General features: G+C 45.4%; 1 protein-coding gene across 2 annotated transcripts in view; it reads left to right on the forward strand.

Moving 5' to 3' along the window:
* Positions 1-20,591, forward strand: part of TRIOBP (TRIO and F-actin binding protein) — a 246,669-nt gene that overhangs the window by 59,292 nt on the left and 166,786 nt on the right. Inside the window, exon 1 of one of the 2 annotated variants that reach the window (XM_078684100.1) lies at positions 896-1,264. The exons of the other annotated variant lie outside the window; for it this stretch is intronic. Within the exon in view, the coding sequence (XP_078540226.1) occupies positions 1,259-1,264 (6 nt within the window). The 5' untranslated portion in view covers positions 896-1,258. Of the gene's footprint in view, positions 1-895; positions 1,265-20,591 lie in introns of those variants that run through there. 2 annotated transcript variants of the gene reach the window in all.

Raw genomic sequence — 20,591 nt, forward strand, 5'->3', positions numbered from 1 at the left:
TGTAGAGATGGATTACACATGGGTGCATGTAGCTGCAACACCCATCAGGCATTCCAGTGTGAACATTTATTGCTTCAATATATGCAGGAATATACTAGTTGCAGCTTCACTTTTTCTCAAAACCCAAAAGAAATATGGGTAAATGCAGATAAAATAAGCATTTGACCACTGCTGTGCGCACCCTACCCAACTGAGCTATCATCCTGCGGGAGGAACATAGTAACTTACCACCACCACCACCAGGTGGCACATGATTACTGCAGCAGGTACATCAATCCACTGAGCTATGATACTGGACCTGTAATCTGTCCCCCCCTGTTTGCACATTTGTCACAGTAACCCACAGAGCTATCATAACTGGTTTGGAACGTATCGACCTCAGATTGCACATGAGCAACACAGTAGAAATAGTTACACGCCACGTTATTTACTAGGGTATGCCTCGGTAACTAGTGGGTTCCGATAACCACATGATCTCTTGCCCTGCAGCAGGCACATTAACCCTCTGCTGACCCCACTAGCTGAGTGCACCGTCTTTGATAGGAGCGCTGCTGGGTGTGGTTGGGTGGAAGGAGGGGCATCATTAAGGAGGGGTTATTTACAGAGAAAATGACACCTGCCCTTCAGGCTTCTCCCCTCCCCCACCCACCTTGTTTGTACAGCAGGAGGGAGTCACCTGTGTACATTCCTAGGGTGGTCCTCCCAGACAAACGGGGCGGTCCATAGAAAAAACACGGTCTCCTCCCATTGGCGGACAGTCGCACTCCTGCGCTCGGGACGCTCCTTCCGCCTTTTCCGCTGCGGATTCCTCACATTGGCTGTCTGCCCCTTTCCTCCTCCAATTAAGCTCCGCTTTTTCCGCCCCTTCCTCTTTCCATTGGCTGCGTCTCCCCAGCACGCCCCTCTCCCATTGGCTGCCAGGCCCCTAAACCATTTTGTAGTCATTTTCCTGCTTTATTTTTTTTTTATTTCCTTCCCCGGCCCACCTCACGGCTCCCATTGGCAGTTCGGCCCCTCCCAGGAAGTTCAAAAAAGTAAAAGAAAAAAAAAGGCCGAAAGTAAAGAGGGAGGAGGGAAAAGTGTAGTTTTTAGGCCTAAAGCTCTTTTAGGGGCGAAGGGAGAATCATTGTGAAGTTCACTCTTCTCCTTATGCCTTTCCTCCGCCCTTTCGGATTATTACCCTCTTTCTAGCCCTGTGAAGTTGGCGGAGGCAAGAGGAGCCTGGAAAGGGACAGACGGGGGCGCCCCTACCCCCGCCATGACGGTAAGTCTCTGTCTCTCATTTTACTTTCTCTTGTACGAGCACCACTCTCCCAAAGCCAAGTAGACCAATTAAAAACTCCCCCTGGCCTACCTGCCCCACCCGGACTGCCCCCTCCAGGTACAGTATACTGTACTCACGTGGTCTCCAGGTTTACCCTGAGCCGCCCAGCCGATCCTCTCTCTGCCTCTACTTCAGAGCTCCCAAGTTTATTTACGACCCTTTTTTCCATACCCTTTTGAAAAAGCACAATTCTAAGTGTTGTGTTTTAGCTATGCAATCATGTTTAAATCCGGGGTCTTTAACCTGTTCGTGATAAGAGCTAGTTATGGGCGAAGGAAATCATCAGTGTTCGAATAGTGACCACATCAGGCTAGATTACATTGGTGGCCACCATATAAAAATCACTAGCAATGATCACATCAGTGAGTCGAGCAGGGTTGCCAGCAGTAAAGTTAAAAAACATGTTGTCCATTTGAAAAGCTACTTTATGGGCAAAACATAACAGCCATAACTGCATTGCTCCTGGCACAAACTTAATAGTCACGTAATGCCATCATTAAGTCATATAGTCACTTAATGCCATCATTTATCACTTATAAATATATTTTGGAAATGTTGCCATTTTTCTTCAACCATTATCCTATGAGTTCTGAAAATACACATATTTTCCCCTTCAAATAACCATTCTTAAGTTTGGTATACATATTATTTCAACTAAGTAAAAGCTTCTATTTTAGTAGGGTAGGCTGCACGCAGGAGATCTACTAACAGGTTGCGGGAGAGCTTCCAGTAGCTAGCGAGTTACTCGTTGGAGAAGCCTAGATTAAAATATTAATCTAGTTTTCCACTGAGTCAGCTCTATGCTGTCTCTTTTCATCAACAGTGGATACATTGCCTGTTAGAAAGACGGACTATTGCGCTGTTTCCTCATTTAGTGTTTCTTGCCCCCTTTCTCTCAGTACTCACTGACTCTTTTCCGCCCCATCCATTAATCTTTTGCTTCTCGCATTCTTTTTTTTCTCATATAACCTGCCTTTCCTTACATTCTGTTCAAATAACTTATTCTCCTCCTTCAACCTCCCGGCATTCCTTTCAACCCCCTCGTTTTCTCCTCTTCCTTTCCTCCAAATCACTTTTCTCCTCCCTATCCCATGTTAGTGTGTATTATTTCACCCCTCCTCTTCTATTCGTATACCTTCTATAATCTACAGGCATTTATATAGGGGCTAACTGAACTAGATTGCTTCTTGTATGATCTGTTCAGGTGCTCCAGTGACAGGTGTATAGATGGTTGGGTAATGTGGCTTACCGTTTGCAATATTGAAGTTGCTGTGCTTTATATCTAGGGACTTGGCTACATTGTGCAGCTAGGAAAAACAAGTTATGATGCACATCTTTCCATCAAAATCAGCTCTACAGAACAGTGTAGTACATGTAATATTGGATATATAAATTACTCACTAGAATGTACATTAGCATTGAGCACATGTGACCTCAAGACATTTCTGAGTCTTTTGAAGACCGAGCCCTGGTTGGAATTGCATCATCTTTGGGTATACTGTCTGCAATGTGAATAAGAATTTGTATTTGTTGGTTTTGAAAAACAATCAAGGCAGACAATAGTACTGCCTGCCCTGTTTGAATTGTATTTAACATTTTTTGTTTATTTCTGAAAACAAAAGCCACTACATTAAGTAGGGGTGCTCGCACATGTGGTCAACATATTCACCTCTTAGACTGGCTAATTATTAGCAGGTTAAAGGTGACAAATTCACATTTGTAAAGTGACTGGTGTGGCATTGTTTTACTAAATTTTGATTTGCTGGAGCTAGAAACTTTTTTGTCAAGATTATGCAATTGAAATATGTGGCAAGCTCATGTTTACAGCGTGCAGTCGCATTTGTCCAGTGACCCTGCCTGTATCCGATTTGGCCTCTCATCCTGGGCACGTCATTGTATGTACAGTGCTTTCATTGTTGTTGTATTTTGAGAGCCTCGCATCTAGCCTAGCGCATCTTGATCATTCATTATTTCTTGAATATTATTCGATCTTGAATAGCGCACAGCTACCCAAAAATGGTTTCCCAGCGCTTTGGCATAAAAGGTATGAGCAGCTTGCGGATTGAGAAGCGGTCAGAACAACCAGGTTCTCAGATTTTTGTGTTAGGTGGCCAGTCACCTGTGGCTAGCTTCTCGGGGTGAAGCTCAGGCAGGGTTTTACACAGTTTAAGGTTCAAGTGCGAGAAATAGCGACCGCCCACGGGAGCAGTTAACTCTAGGAACCATACAAAGGGAGACACTGTAAAATGCTTGGGTGCCTTTTGAAAGGTGGTGTCTAAAGTGCTTTGGTACATGTTGTAGAAAATACACTGCCTGTAGTATATTTTGGTACAGTTTGTATTAAAGTGCTTTCGGTAAAGTTGACTTGATGGGGTCTTTAAGAAAAGTGCTTAAGTACAATTTCTATTAAATATACTATTTATAATACTCTTTAACTACACTTATTTTAGGCTCGTTCAGTGAAGTGCTTTGGTACAGTTTCTATTTAAGGTGCTAGCTATAAAGTGTTTCGGGTGCACTTTTGATGAGCTGTGCTGTCTAATGCTTTAGCTGCAATTTGTACGGAAGGTGCAAGTTTGGAAAGTGAAGTACAGTTTGTTCGAAGGGCACTGCCATTAACGTGCGTCTGTGCTGTTCGTATGGAAGGTCGGGTGTTGGGAAAGGGTTTTAGGAACAATTTTGAGTGGCGCGGTGTAGTTGAGAGAACCCCAATGACCTCAAGAGGTTTCATGTCCTTCCGCAGATAAGTTTGTTGTTTTAGACGCACACTGATGTTTGTGCACTGTAGACCTCGCACACTCCCTGCCCTGCCACAGGAAGGAAGCCCGGGTGAGGCACAGTGTCACCAGAAAGTCACTGGGGGAAGGAGGAATGTCACTTGTGAAGGTGTTAGTCACTGCCACCCCCCTCCCCTCCTATGTATCTGTAGGCTGTTAACACGCCCCCCTCTCTGTCATAATATGATCTATGCAGGGGCGCTTTCTTTTGAGTTGAGCGGCCCTTTCGCCGCCTTCTTAGTATACTGTGGTGGAATGAAATGGTTGTGACCTGAGGTGCCAGCAGAAAGGTCACCACCCCTTCCACCCTCTTCCCCACTCCTCCTGCAGTCGCTCCCTGCCACCCTACATACGCCTCTCACCATGTACTCCCAGGGTCACCAAGTGTCTCGTTTTAGTTCATAGGGACAGCGGCCATGTCCAGGGTCGGGCAGAAAATTGGCCTTGGCCCAAAAATAAAAGCCCCCCCATTAGTGAATTGGCAACTATAAAAGTGGGCTTTGTTTGCTAAGTGGGGCCGTATTGAATTTGTAACTATTTTTATATAAGTATTTTGTAAGGTATGAGATACTGCATGGATTTGAGCTTGCTGCAGGCAGTAGTTGTTTTAATATCAGGGAATCCGCAGTAAAAACGGGAACAGCAGACCAAAGAACAGGCCCACAAACAGCCAAAAATCCTGCCCACACACTGACCTGTCAGACCAGTCGGGTACTGCCTGATTGCCATATGGACCAACCAGTCCGACCCTGGCATTGTCAGATTTTCAGAATAACTTCTGCGTGTGTAAGGAGTTTCTATTGAGGAGTTCTGTTCATATTCAGAAACCATTTTCTTGAGTAGGGTCTGAAAGTAGGGCACCTACCTCTCCTCTGGGGACCGGGTTATGTTATGATGTTATGTTAATTGGTTTATAAAGCGCTCAACTCACCCTGGGGCATCTCGGCGCTACCTAGAAGAATAGGATCCTGAGGAGAGGGAGCACAGAAGAGGACTGGAGAGTAGATTAAAACAAAAAGGCTTTCAGCTGTTTTATAAAAATGCCGTAACTAGAGATTGCTCGCAGCGCCGGGGGGAGCTGGTTAAAGTATTCTGGGGCAAGATATGAGAAGGCTCTGCCCCCAGGCTGGGTGAGACGAATTCGAGGAACCTGAAGAAGACCCAGTGAGCTAGATCTGAGTCTCCTAGCGGGACAGTATTTGAGAAGTTTTCTTTGTATATAGAGAGGACCTCTGTTGTTTAAGGAATTATAGGTTAAACAGCAAAGCATTGCCGTAGTCCAAACGATTAGTTACCATAGCCTGCACTAATGTCCTTCGATGAAGGGTAGGCATGAATGGGAGTATTTTTTGAAGGAGTCTTAGGCTATAGTAGCATGAGCTGGTCGTGGCCGCAATGTGGTCCTTCATGGTCAATGTCCGGTTCAATTTTATTTACTGAGAGTTTGGGGTGGGAGCAGAGCCTAATTGGACGGGCCACCAATCGTCTGACCAAATGTCCGAGGCTTTCCCCATTAACAGAATCTCTGTTTTTTCTGGATTTAATTGAAGGCAGTTTCTTGTCATCCAATCGGAGATCGCCTTCATGTCTATGGCAAAACGAATTTTGTCTAGCTCTGGGTTTGCTCCAATAGTGAACATAAGCTGTGTATCATCTGCATATGAGATGATCTCGAAACCCAGCTGCTCGACTATCCTTGCCAGAGGGGCCATATATATATTAAAAAGAGTAGGACTCGGACAGGAGCCTTGCGGGACACCCTTCTCCAGAAACATTTTACCAGAGGTATAGCGTCCTAACTTGACAGTTTGAGTTCTCTCAGACAGAAAATGTTGTAACCACTTCAGGGCTGTCCCCGCGATACCACAAGAGGATAGTCTCTCCGCCAGCTTTGTGTGAGAGATGATATCAAAAGCTGCGGAGAGATCTAGAAGAATCAGTATCACAGAGCCCCACAGATCTATTGTCTGTCTGAGAGAATCTGTCACTGCCAGAATAACGGTTTCAGTGCTGAAACCTGGTCGAAATCCCGATTTGGATGGATCCAGGATTTCATTGAGTTCCAAGTAGGAGCTCATATGTAGATATGTACTCTTCTTGGACTTATGTTATCATTATTCCCATGTCTGTAAAGCGCTCTGATACCACAAGAGTCTTGTCCGCGCTCTATAAAACTCTGAAAATAAATAAATAAATGCTTTCCAGCAGTTTCCCCAAGAGTGGTAATAGGTAAATGGGCCGGTAGTGGCTAAGGATTGATGGGTCCGCTGTAGGTTTCTTTAATATAGGGCGAACAAACGCCTCTTTCCATGTAGGGGGAATGGTACCAGTTAATATATAGCACTTAAGGATAAAGCAAATTGCAGGAGCACAGTTCGTTGCTAGAAGAGCCATGTTTTGGATGGCACAAATCATTCGGTGACCCGGATTTTATATTGGAAAGGCCTTTTGAGACCTCTTCGATAGTAGTCGGTTCCCCGAGGAGCCAACCACTATCGCGCTACCTGTGATGCCTGCCCAATATGTCTGCCCGCTACTGTGGTAGACCAAGTGCGTGCATGTTATTCCTCCCGAGCCCAGCACCTAATCGGCTGAGAAGTGAGGTGAGCAACTTTAGCAACTTTTAAAAAACGAAGTGCAATTTTAAAAATGGAGCATGCGGCGCAAATAAAAAAAGAACAGAAATACTCCCGACTTCCGCCTCAGGAGCCTATTAGAACATTGTTCTTAAGCCTTCTATGCTATGTTGTGCGTCTCCCTCCACTCTGAAGTCCACTCACCTCTGCTCCATTACTAGCATTCCCTTTCTAGCCCACTGCTCCTTGCCTCTGCCTATCCTTCTAGTTGCCTCTTCTAAGTTGGGGGGAGGGGAGTGTAGTTTGTGGCTTCCCGAGTAGAGACTTTACTCACCTCTGCCTGCCTTGCACCCGGAAAGTGCACAGATTCCCACTTGTGCACGGTCCTTGAACGTTCTATGTATCGTAGTAGTAAACACACCTGCAGGTGTTTACAAATTGTCAATGGCAGGCGTTTCGCCATTTGCCTGTTACAGTGAGACCTAGGAGAAAAGGGTTATCGCTTTAGTTAGGACGCCCTTGCTGGATTATTTGGGGGAGAGATGGTTCGGAGGGCATAGGGTGAGGGTGCATGGGGCGATTTTTCTGGAAATGGGGACTGTGAGCCGTTTCCTACGGAGCAGCAGTTGGGATGTTTGTGGCTGTGAGATAGTGGGTGGGGTAGGTGTAGTGTGACGTTATTTTCATATACAAGGTTTGCAGTAATCTGAGATGCGGCCTGTAAACTGCTTTTCATAGTTTGCAGTAGAATGGGGGGTAACTTTCCATTCACACTATGCATAACACAGTGTGCCTAGAGATGCTTCCACAAGCAGACGCTCAGTGTGCACCCTGCAGCATTTGTACGTTATCTGACACTACGTGAGAAATTCAAATGGCGTTTGAAACAGGAAATGCACACCTCAGACAGAGGATCAGGATAGGTTCCCTCCATGGTTTTCATTCGTTTGTTTGATTTCATCAAGTGTTCATTCCTAAATAAGCAATAGTTGAAAGGTAGCACTATCTGAACCATTACTGGCCTTGATTGATTAACACCATTGCAGAGTTTTGTTTGCCTGAAGTGCACCACAGATGAATAAGCTCTCCATGGGCTGACTGGTCATAAGCGGCATCATTATAAAGACTTTAGATTTAGGGGCCTTTCCTGCTAGCTCGGGACCTCTTCCCCCACAGGTGTACTCATGCATACGTGCTAGAGTATCTAAAGGTATGCCGGGTGCTAGTGTCCTTGTGTTTTAAGACTTCCATGTAAAACATGCTGCCCACTGATGGGCGCTCTGAACATGACTGTGACACAGACTAGACAACCAGTTTGCCTCACATCTCTGACTGATGACCCCTCTGGGTATAGCAAGTCCCTAATCTCCCATCATTCAGCTCCAAAGTAAGCATAATGCAGGGCATTTGTCGCTTAACCGTGGCTCAGCGCCGGGCAGGCGGGACACCAGAAGTGTGACATTAGAAAAGTGTTTTCAAATGGTTTGTTTCAGTGCTCCCACAAAGAGTGGGTTTGGTGCTCGGAGGTGAGCTGAAGAGGAGATGATGGTCATGGTGAAACGTGGTGACTGCTGGTCTCTCCTGGGGCTGATGGGATGCAACAGGAAAACAATGTCTAGCATGAGCTGGAGAACAAGCAGCATTGGTAATGGGCGTGGTCTAGTTGGTGTGATGGTGCATTATTTTCTTTTTGCACACATATGAACAAAAAGAAAAGCAAATCACACAACCGCCTAAATGTCAGGGCCGTTTGTTAGATATTATTATTTTTTTTTTTTAAAGATAGCCAGCGTATATAAATTTTAATACAGCAGTATTGGTAGTTCTTAAGATGCAGGGGTACCTAGAATACATACAGAATCCCTTTTTAGCTTTAATGCATATTCCAGTAAAATCAGGTTCTTGTTGGCATGAGGAAAATAATTTTGTTGGCTGTGAATCATATTATCTTGAAGAAATAATTTAAACACACGTGTTCCTAACAAAAAAAAAGGGTAAAATACTGACGTTTATTTTTGTTTAGGCATGTGTTTAGATGTGACCAGGCACATGTTAAGCCTCGCAATGCAAGAAGCCAGTGGCTGAAGTGGACTAACCCAGAGTCGTATGCTGTGGTGGGAGGAATCAAAATGTGAAGGACAGTTGAATAAATCAGTGAATAAAGATGTCAGAACCGAAGCTCCTCTTTATATGTACTTTAATTGTGTCTTATTTTATTGATTACATACATCTTTATAAACTTTCCCTAGGCCAGGCCTAAAAATGGCATGTAAAATGCCAGAGTGACACGCAGAATAGAATTAGAATTGTGTCAGTAAGTGGTGCTGAAGTTACTGAGCAATCTTAAAGATATTGGCGTTCCCTGAAAACTCCCTTGGACTGGCCATCAGTAATACGCTGCTGGGACAGCCTCTCCTATCCCCAGAGCAGGAAAACTGACACACACGCAAGGATATTAAAAACTGAGAAGCACCTTATTCTAAAGGTAAGCAAAGCAGACTTTATCTCCGCGTGTGGGGACATTTCGGGGAAGCCCCAACGCTTTCTTGAGGTGACCACAGAACCTCCATAGGCATAACCTTGTTTATTTTGTGTGGTTGTATCAAGGGGCGAGATGGTAAAACAACTCATTTATTTCCTGCATCCATTTTTGAGATCTTTGTGTCATCTGAAGGTCAAGGGTTCAAATCCAGGTGGATCCACTCAGCCTTGCATTTTTCTCAGGGTCCGTAAAACGAGTACCTCTTGTGATTGTGCTGAGAGGAGCCTGTGATTGGGAGACCAGAACTTTGGGCAACAGCTTGCCGCTTCGTCAATTTCCAGCAGGAGCCGTGTCTCACCTGGTCTTGAGGGGCCGTGGACGCTGTGGGGCAAGCAAACACCGCGACTGGTGTAAGAGCGGCGTTGCAGGGACTCAATCACCCAGGAGTCCCTGCCTGACTGACCCGAGAACACCTGGTCCGCTCTTCCGGTCTGCCCCGCCCCCACAGGACGCCTGACGGAGAAAACCCCCTGCTTCTTCCCTCCCAGTGGGATACCTGTTGTGATTGTGCTGAGAGGAGCCTGTGATTGGGAGACCAGAACTTAGGGCAACAGCTTGCCGCACCCGCTTCGCGGGTGCCGCTTCGTCAATTTCCAGCAGGAGCCGTGTCTCACCTGGGCTTGAGGGGCAGTGGACGCTGTGAGGCAAGCAAACACCGCGACTGGTGTAAGAGCGGCGTTGTAGGGACTCAATCACCCAGGAGTCCCTGCCTGACTGACCGAGAACACCTGGTCCGCTCTCCAGGTCTGCCCCGCCCACAGGACGTCCTAGACCCTATAAAGTGGATTTGAGTTGCCGCGGCGCGGGAGTGCTCTGGGGCGCCGGGAGAAGCCCGGGACCGTTTGTGGCCCGGTGAGGCTGGGCTGGGCCACCTCTCTTGGTCCACTGTTTTTTTTTTTGCTCTAGCACCCTTATACTTGCAAACCGACTTTTGTATGACGCTGAGTTGATAATTATGCACTGTTAATACATAACAAATTTCGTTAAAGGCGTTCCATCTCTCTAGGGTACCATATTGTGCTTGATCTAGTGTGGTCCTTGAAAGTGTTGGCATCATAACCAGTATCTGGATTCGTGGTACTAACATTTCACTAAGAGTGATTAAGAATGGGAAGGCATAACCTTTTGAGATCTGCCCCTATATCTAAGCTAAATCCACCCGCAAATCTCCAGCTTCCCAGCCTTACGCCGATAGACCGCATGCTGCAAAAAACCATTGGGGTGGTGGCAAAGGCTATAGAAAGTACAGAACGCCGCCTTTCGCTACCAGCGGGTTCTCTCCCCCCCCCTTACCCTCCTCTAACATATCAATGTTTACTACCAACTCCCAAGATTCAATGTTGATACCTTCTTTTGTTTCTCTTCCAGTCGTTCGCCACGTCCCATTGACCCAGGTTGTAGCCCCTGAGAAGAGCAATGTATCCCTTGAGATTTTATCTCCATCTCTTCCTGATAGGTTATCGCAGACCCCGACTGCCTTTATATCTCAGGTAGACGACTCTAAAGTAAATGAGAATCATGAAAGGTCACTAAGCTCGACTTCGATTTCTGAGGCAGATGAAAGCGCAAGTAGAGACAGCCCGCGTGTGACTACCAGAGGGCAGCTGACTAGGCGTGGGTTTGAACTCGCTACTAGAGAAATCCTCACTGCCCAAAAGAAAAGGGGGAATGTAGGTGGTAATAAGAAAAAGAAAGTGGCTGATAAACACAAAACGTCACAGGAGAGGAATGATAGTAGCTATATATCTGACGTTGTAACTACCTTAGCTGAAACTAGAGGTCCGTCAACTGGCGAATGTTTTTGGCAAAGAATGGAGGCCCTGCTGGAGAAACCCTCTGTTCCAGCAAACTGTGGACTTACTAACACTAATACCATCCCGCAGCCCAGTAATAGTCTAAATCTTGAAAGCCCACCAAGCCCTCCAAAAGATATCCCTCTTGTCGCCCATATTGAACATATCATGAAGTCCCTTATACTGCCGGTAGTCGAGAGGGTAAAAGTCTTATCTAAAAGGCTTGATAGCTTCGAACAAGGGACCCTCGACAACTTCTTTTCTGTAAAGGCATTAATTAAGCTACATTCTAAAAATAGTTCTACCTTTGCTGAACAGAGGTCATCAGATTCTCCACAGATAGGCAATAATGCACCCCCAAACCAAAAAGATGCTTCTGGGCCAACGAGTGGTAATAACCCCCTACCAACCGCTCCAAAAAAGGGGAGTAAATTAAGTAAACACCCAGCGACCAAGGGGGATAAGGGACATGGGGCTAGAGCACCCACACAGATCCAGCTAGACAAAAATGTCCCCAGCAATATAGCAATCATAGGAGACAAGGGAAATAGTGCTGATGTACCCATGCAACACAAAACTATTTCTAGTAATGTAGCGAATCACAATAAAGACCTGGTCCAAAAATCTGGCACAATAGATAGTACGCAGATTATTTCTCCCCATATTGACTTGCCTCCTGCAAGTATGCCCTATGTAGTTGTTGTAACGGGAGTTCCTCGGCTATTGCCGGGCAAAACAGAATCATATGCTGAACTCAGAAACAAAACTACATTTTGGTTAAATAATAACAGGCCCTTGTCGAGACAATTTGATGGAAAGGTTTTGCTTGTGGGAAGAGTCGGCTGGGTGGGCAGTAGGCTAAAGGACATCCAAGGCGATTGTATCCTTGTCAACTTTCGGGATACGCGCGCCGTAAGGTCTATTTGCAACCATCAAAATGACTGGCAATACTGGAATAAGAGCATTTGGTTTGGGACATTTCTACCTACAGCAAGCATCTCAGACCCAATGGCAGAATTATGGAAATCAACCCGGGGGAAGGTTTCCTGGTGATCATTGCATCCCTCCCACCCTAAATTTTGGTAGCAGGTGAGAATGTTATGGCCCCGACCTAGGGTATTGACATGGTGATCCCTTTCCTTCTAATTCACCCCATAGTCCCACAGGTGATTGCCTGTTTGTAGCTGCGCCACCAATTGACCAGGGAGATGCCCCGGCTTTTTGTAATCCTCCTCTGTTTCCTCTGGCCTTTGAGCCGGCTGAAACAGAGCTGAACCCACTTAGTGTACAACTAGGCTCCCTGCAGAACCAAGTATTGGGTGATACCGAAACAATCAAGGTGATCAGCTGGAACATAGCAGGTATACATAGGAAACTAGGCTTACCAGATTGGAAAATCTTAGTGGATGCGTACACAATCTGTATTTTTCAGGAGACTTGGAGCCTGGAACCCATCCACACACCTGGTTATACTACCTATTTTCTACCTGCAGTACCCCCAATAACAGGGAGGGGTCGCCCCTCAGGTGGGCTTCTTATCTGGGTAAGCATGTCCCTGGGCTGCTATATCACGCAGAAGCAATGCAATTCGCCAGATCTCCTTAGAATCTCATTGAGAGGTCCTAATTGGGAGGGAGAACCCTTGAGCTATTTAAAATATACACTAGGGGCACTAAAACGGCTCCTTATCCCCAACAGTAGCCATACTAGAAAGTGAGCTCAGAGATTGTAGCGATGGCATGCAAGTCCTGGTCGCAGGGTATTTTAATTGTACTTATGAGCCCCTTGCGACAGAGGATATATTGGACTTAGGTGAGGATGATGCAAGTAGGGGCACACCCATGCTAATGATCCAACCAATAAAAAGATGGTCGCAAAGGGCGATCCAGCTAAATGCATTGACCATGGAGTTTGGGCTAGGAGCTGCTAATGGTAGAACTAACGGGGACCCCATGGGAGCAGATGCATATAATAGGGTGAACCGTACGTCAAGGATTGATTACATCCTCCTTGATTTTAGGCTCTGGAAGTTTGTTCAGGATATGGTTGTCTTACCCACTGTAGACAGTGATCACAATTTGCTTTCTTTAACCCTTAAGCTACTTGTGGTACAGAAAAGATGATGCATCAACACTAAGCAAATTGGAGCTTGCCCGTAAAGTATTTCCTTCCAATTGTGGGAGACGCCTCAAGTGGTGTAAAGTCGCTCTGGATGAAGCAAAGGTAGAGGCTATGAATACAGCATTGATAGCCTCACAAAGGGAGTTGGACATGATTATTCTAGATCACCCTATCCCCGGTAGGGCAACGCTTGTTTTTCAGGACACCACTAAGTTGATAGGGAAATTATTCCTGAAGCAAGCACGAGGGGGTAAGGTGACAGGGTCCCAGAAGCAAAAGGGTATGCAGGACTGGTTCAACCCTATATGTAGACATAAGAAGTCAGCACTGATTAAGGCTGTTAAGGGGAAGTCGCAACCTCTAATACAGTGTGCCAGAAAAGAGTATAAGGTGGCAATAACTAATGCAAAAAAGGAGTGGGAGGACCAGTATTGGCAAACATTAAAAGAGGCTAGCTCTAGTAGGGATGCTAGACGCTTCTGGGACACTATAAGAGCTAGAAACAGACCAGATAGCGACCTCATTACATGTAATATCACCTGCCAGGCATGGTTTGACCACTTCTCAAAATTGTATATCTGCCAGCAAGGGTCTAGTGCCTCAGTTCCATCTAATCTTTATGTTCCTCCTGGCGAATATAATGACTTTCCCTTTACAACTAAGGAAGTGGAGTATGCCATTAGCTGCATTGTGCCCCAAAAAGTAGCTGGCCCGGACGGCATCCCCGGGGATTTGGTTCGCTCTGATAAGCTGAAATGGGGGAAGCTTATCCACTATTGATAGTCATGGAAAGGGGCCAAGGTCGTGCCCATTTTTAAAAAGGCAAAAACACACAGTGCCCACACCACAATTACTCATTCAATATTCAAGAAGGGTAAGAAACCAGTTTATTGTAACCACCCTTAGACAGCATTACTCAGTGTCTATCATTTTATGCTTTTTTTCAGATTTTCAAAAAATCATAACGGAATAAAGGACTACGTATTGGAATATTTTCAAGACTAAATACACTTTGTACATACATCAAAAAACAAACATTATTTACACACTAAAAAACGTTTCTGCATCAAACATTAAAAAAAATTATAAAAGTTACATCACAACCAACAAATATTACAATAAAAAACATGAAGAAAAATGATTTCATTTTTTTTTTTCACAACAAATTTTATTTGTATGATCAGGCAAGGAATACGTGTGGCTCCCCACATTCAGGAGAACACCACCAAGCATTGTGGTACAGTTGCAGCAGAGGACCAAGTGTCCAACTAAGTAGCCAAGAGAAAGCAATTATAAAGGAATACAACTATACCCTCCCCCACCCCTATTAACCCCAACTACCCAACCCTCCCACCTCCACCCCTGTGTCCCACCCTACCCCCGTGCACGTGTGTACAGATAGCTTCGGTGTGTAATCATGATATGATACTCGTGGCGTGATGCAAGGACTTGCAAATAACTTGAGACTAAAGATCTTCCTCCAGTTCTGCCGGAGGGTCTAGTGTCAACCCCCTATACTCAGCCCACCTCTTCCATATCTTGAAGTGTTTGCGGGGGCATCCTCGTGCTTCAAAAATCGGTCGTTCCAGGCCCATGCAAAAGTCCATTCTGGCTCTCTAAGCACACAGGGGGGGGCCCTCACACCCTTCCAAGCCCGGGCTAGGTCTCTTTTGGCCACCACCAGTCCCAGGAGCAGCAGGTGACGTTTATATATGTTTCCACCAACCCCCTCCAAGATGTGGAGTAGGCCCAGACGATGAGTGCGAGGAAGAGTCCAATGCAGTACGTCAAACAGGCAGTCCCACACACCCCTCCAGAAGCCCACCAGCCTAGGGCACGACCACATCGTGTGGAGCAAAGTGCCCACCGCATTTCCGCAGCGCAAACATTCCGGGGATCCAATCAAGCCTGCCTTCCACAGTCGCTCACGGGTGAAGTAGGCCCTATGGAGAATTTTGAATTGGATCAGTCTAAACCGTATAGCAATGGCTTCCCCCTTAGGGGACTCTAGAGCTTCCCTCCAGTCATCCTCATCGAGGGGGCCAACATCAGCTTCCCAAGTCGTCTTTAACGGAAGAAGGGTGGAGGAGCAATGAGTGACCAATGTCTGATAGATGCGAGAGACTTTCTTATCCCCCAGATCACCCATAAAGACTTTTGCCTCAATGGGACTAAAGTCGGGAAGCGAATCTATGTTGGCAATACTGGGCAGTAGTGCGCGTCGGAGTTGTAAGTACCGAAAAAATTGGGACTGGGGCATATTAAATTCGATGCTGAGTGCCTGAAAGGACTTGAGCGTCGTCCCGGACATCACATGTCCTAGCTGCGAAATCCCGATCGCATCCCAGCCGTCAAATCCTGATAAGGCCGACAACTCGGGTAACCGGCCATTATGTCATAGCGGTGTCTCAGCGGTCAGTCGACTCCACCAGCCCATGCGGCGCAAGGCCTGTCGCCAGATAGCAAAAACGAGACTCGTGACCCTCGGTAGCCTCCGGCGCTAGCGGGCCGAGTAGAGGACTGTGTGGAGTGTATTGTCGCCCATCAATGTGCGTTCCAGGGCATAGGCTGGATCCCCGCTGTCGCCATACCACCATTCGTTCAGGATAAGCAGATGAGCGGCCTGGTAATAGGACAGTAGATCCGAGGTGGCCAGGCCTCCGCAGTAAGTGGACAAGAAGCACGTACGTAGTGCTACTCTGGCCGTCCCCCCAGCCCATAGAAAGCGGCCCAAGATCGAATTGACCTGTCGGAACCACTGGGGCGCAATTGGATAGGGATGATTCTGCAATTGGTAGAGGAGACGCGGGAGGGCAACCATTTTAAAAATTGCGGATCTGCCAAATATAGATAGGGGCATTCGAGACCAAGCCTTGACATCTGTCTGAACTCGGTCCCAGACGGGCACTATGTTGCATTCCCAGGCAACGTTTGCTGACTTCGACAGGAACACCCCCAGAAATTTCAGGCCATGCGTAGCCACCTGTAGCCCCAACGTCCAGGGATCCGTTACGGTGTCCCCATGCAGCACCCAGAGGGTAGATTTACGCAGGTTCAAATATAGGCCCGAGACTTCCCCAAAGATTCGCATAATTTCCAGTACGCGCGGTCCCGAGCGCTGTAGGTCGGTAAGAAAGAAAATGATTTCATTTTTCTTCATGTTTTTTATTGTAATATTTGTTGGCACAATAGAACAAGCTTTAAGACTAATGTTAATTTACTGGAAGGTGGTTGTTATAGGCAAAGGCAGTCTTGACCTTGTGTTTATCGACTTAAAGAGTGCCCTTGACCTTGTGCCTAGGGAGAGCCTTTGGGGAGTGTTGTCCGATATGGGGTCTCCTCGTAATATTTTGTCCATATTGGTGAGGCTCCACGAAGGAAACTTTGCCCAAGTAAGATGGGGCACAGAGGGCCAGAAAACAAACAGAATCCCAGTAGAGAGAAGCGTGGCTCAGTGGTTAGAGGCGGCAGACCCGGAAGCTGAGATCGGCCGTGGACCAGGGTTTGATTCCCCGCCTTGGTGGATCTCGGGCTCAAAAAAAAAATTCCACGGACTCGACAATTCTCGCTCCGGTGCCTACTTGACTCACGGGGTCACACTCTGCGACTCTGGGCAATAGCTTGCTTAATCTCCACTACGGCCCCTCGCGGCGGGATGCCTGGCTTTCACCTTGTGGATACCCTGCCGGGGTATCTCACAGGGGAATACCAGGACGGGTTCCCTAAGCAAGCGCCTTGATACCTTCGGGTGATACGTGCGCTATATAAGTCACAATACAATACAGTAGAGAGAGGGGTTCGCCAGGGATGTGTTCTTGCTCCCACCCTTTTCTCACTATATGTGAATGGGGTGGTTAAGCATCTGTTAAAAGAAGCTTCAGACAAACCATCCCTGGCGGGCGAGCAAATTCCTACCCTCCTATTTGCGGATGATACGCTCTTAATATCTAAGACCCCAATGGGCCTCCAAAACCTCTTAGACAATTTTCAGACTTTCTGCCTACAGCGAGGTTTAGTAATAAATACTGACAAAACAAAGTATTTGGTGTTGAACCCCCCGAAAAAACGTGGGCACCCCCCAGCATTGAATCATGTGTCTTTGGAAAGGGTCACTGTGTTTGATTATTTAGGTATACGTATATCGGATACCATGCAGTGGACCCCGCATCTTTGCAAAATGCTGCTAACTCATAAGAGGGTTGCAGGGGCGCTGCTCAAGGAACAGCGCTCCTCTTCGATAAGGCCGATTGCCCCTGTCCTCGACATTTATAAAGCGAAGGGAGTTAGCTCTGCTCTTTATGGGGCAGAGCTATCGGTTACCTCCAACATAGATCAATTGATTAGGTCCGAAAATAAGTTCTATAGGGACGTTTCCCACAGAGCACGCCAATGATACCCTTATTACTTAATTTAGGCTGTCGTCCAATCAACGGTTTGGCAAAACTCCGGCCGTTGCTCTTATGGACTCGGCTGTGGCGTGTGCCCGAATTGGCCAAATATGCTAAAGGGTTATCTGAAGTAATGTCATTGCCAGGGTGGCACAAAGTAAAGTGGTTAAAAGACGTAAAAGCTTTACTTGGTGATATGGGCCTTAGTGAAGCAGGGGCTAGTAGGTCCTCTCCACCGAAGGCAACCCTAAAGAGTCTTTATTGGAATTGGGTTGCGTCTAGAATTAGCGCTCATCATACTCTGGGTAGACTTACGGACGAGTTCTTAAAGTTTAAGGACACTCCGTCTCGGGAACTTTATCTCGATATTGTTTGTAAGCCAGTTGATAGGGCCCTTTATTTTAGATGTAGGGTCGGGGCTCTTCCAGTGCGCGCCCTAACTGCTCGATTGAAACCCCCGGCTCAAACAACAGTACTCTGCCCTATCTGTACAACTAAAATAGAAACTGTGGCGCATTTTTTGTTTGTATGCCCGGCGTATGTGCAGCCAAGGAAAAGGTGGCTCAAACCGCTATGTCGGTTGCTAGGCACTAGGTGTCCTAACGAGGCACTGCGCATTTTGATGGCAGACTCGCGACCTCTGTGGCCTTTCTAAATTTTTATCATGGGCATGGTATGTCAGAAATAAAAGGCTTAAGCAAATTGTTTAATTTGGATTTCTAACCAATTGTTTAAATGTTGTTTTAAACTTTTAGTATTGGTTGTAAAAATTGGGTGTAAATAGATTAATTGATGATCTTAACTGTAAATGTGTTTTTTAAAATGTGATGCTTTTATGATATGTTTTTAACGAAATAAAGCCTTCTGACTGACTCACTGAGTAACTTTTGTGTTGTCTAATTAATAAATAGCCCGATATTTGCGACTAAAGATGAGCTAGAAAGCTATGTTCTGAACAGTTGTACTGTGGACTGTGATCACTGTTGACTGACCTAGGTGGGAACTGTTTAGTGCATGGAGTATGAACTTTGCTCCAGTTGCTCGCAGGATCTTCACTAAGCTATTAAACAAATGGAGTAAACATGCTCTTTTACTTATTTGTCTTCCTGTTCTGTTCTTCTAAGAAGACCTGCACGAATTTCTGTTTCAGTGCAATTGCTTGGATGATGCAATATATATAAGAGACAAGGGTGGGGGAATGACTGAATAGAAGAGCATGTTTTATAAAAAATGTTTTATTTAATTGATCCAATTTGTCTTTCTTGCCTTAGGAGCCCATAAAAAGGCTCAAACGTGAACCACATAATCGGGCGAGTTTAAATGTCTAGACGGATGCACAACCCCAGGCAATCTACTATAAACTTATCAGTTTTGTCCTGGAGTATTCATATTGCATAAGCGAGCTCAAAAGAGCTTTTCGATGTGGGTCTTGGGGATGTAACTCGATTGACGTGCTGCACAATGCAAAGTTGTTTGTAACAAGCTGCAATTTTGTTGAATGTGGCCAGCAAAACCTACAAATTGCTTAAGGGGTAAATAACGATTCTTCGACTACATGATAAAAGGATCAAGATTTTTTTCTTAAAGATTTGAAGACTAGCATTATGCATTAAACTTTTTTATTCTGCTCCACTGAAGCAGCCTTTAAAGATCTTAGATAAGACTGAAGACTGAATAATGAAGAATGTCCACAGCACTATAAACACCAATAACATTCCAGAATCTCCCTCTTAAATGCTTCTAAGACAGTGATATGAGCCTTTCCATTCCTGAGCACGTTACATTCTTGAACTTCGTCCAAATCAAACTTAAACACTGCACACTATTCCGCTGCCTCTGTAACAAAATAAAGCTTGTGAGAAACGTATTTCCCTCAATAAAAAGCCAATTAAAAATGAAACACAAGGAAAGTCCAAAACTATCAAATGCAAAACAAAATATATATACATTTCACTTTATATTACCAATAGCTCATTTTGCTCTTTAAATGTATGTATAGTTTAATTCCAAATTTCCTACTAGTCAGCAATTTGCCGAAGAGATTAATGCGTGCCTCTGTCTTTAATACAGTTCAGATTCTCCCATTACATATTTGAATAATCATTTTACATCAAGATGGAGGCTAGCAGTTTGCATGCTTGGAGCGCATAAAAAGCTAATCTAGAAACATGCTTAGTTGGCTTCAAACAGTAAAAACCTCTTGCAGTAGACCAATCAGCTACTCCAGCTTCCCTCCTGTTTGTAGCCATTGCACCACAATTTCAATGAGCATTAAACACACTCGTATCAACACCAGACTCTCTAATGTCTTCACAAACGAAATTAGAGGAAGTAGAAACTGCCTATCGGGGCATTAAAAATAAATAATCAGCAATTGCTCAGTACATGGAGGATAATGACCCATCACTCTTGTCTGATACTCGCACATTTCATATGCACAAATCTGCAAGCCTTTGATAAAAGGATAAACCGCTGTAGGCGACATTGCTGTGGTTTTCTTACTTAACACAAAAGTTATTCCATCCATAGAATACAAATTTTTTACTCCAGCTCTTTATGTTCGGACACCTTGCAAAATTAGGCTAAGGGCAAGTCATTCTATGGGAAGCTGTTTCAATATTGGAAGTGCATTTGAAGGCCAACTTTCAAATCTGTTGTAAGTGTTTTGTATAGCATGTACAAACCCCAAGAGCGTCAAAGTGCTTTATATAGGTTACTGTACACTGGTCTTGCATAGGCAGTTGTCAGATCCGTGCAAATCTACATCTTTCTGCAGTACTAATCCAAACTACACTTGGTTGATGGTAGTTACATGAGACCAAGGAAACCTAAAATGTTGACTTACTTATACAGCCAACAAGTGATACAAGACGTACACAGAGTCCAAAGGAGATCCTGATATCTCATATAGGCTTAGTTATGGTCAACAAGGGATCTGAGGCACATTGAGTTGAAGCAGCATGTCCAACAATTACATGATCTGGAGAAGTTCATAGTGGGGGCTGACTGTTCAATCCTCAGTTGGCAATCTAGGTACTGGACCACAAGTATTTTCTGGGTGTACTTGTGC

This window comes from Lissotriton helveticus, chromosome 1_1, assembly GCF_964261635.1.
Source record: "Lissotriton helveticus chromosome 1_1, aLisHel1.1, whole genome shotgun sequence".
NCBI lineage: Eukaryota > Metazoa > Chordata > Amphibia > Caudata > Salamandridae > Lissotriton > Lissotriton helveticus.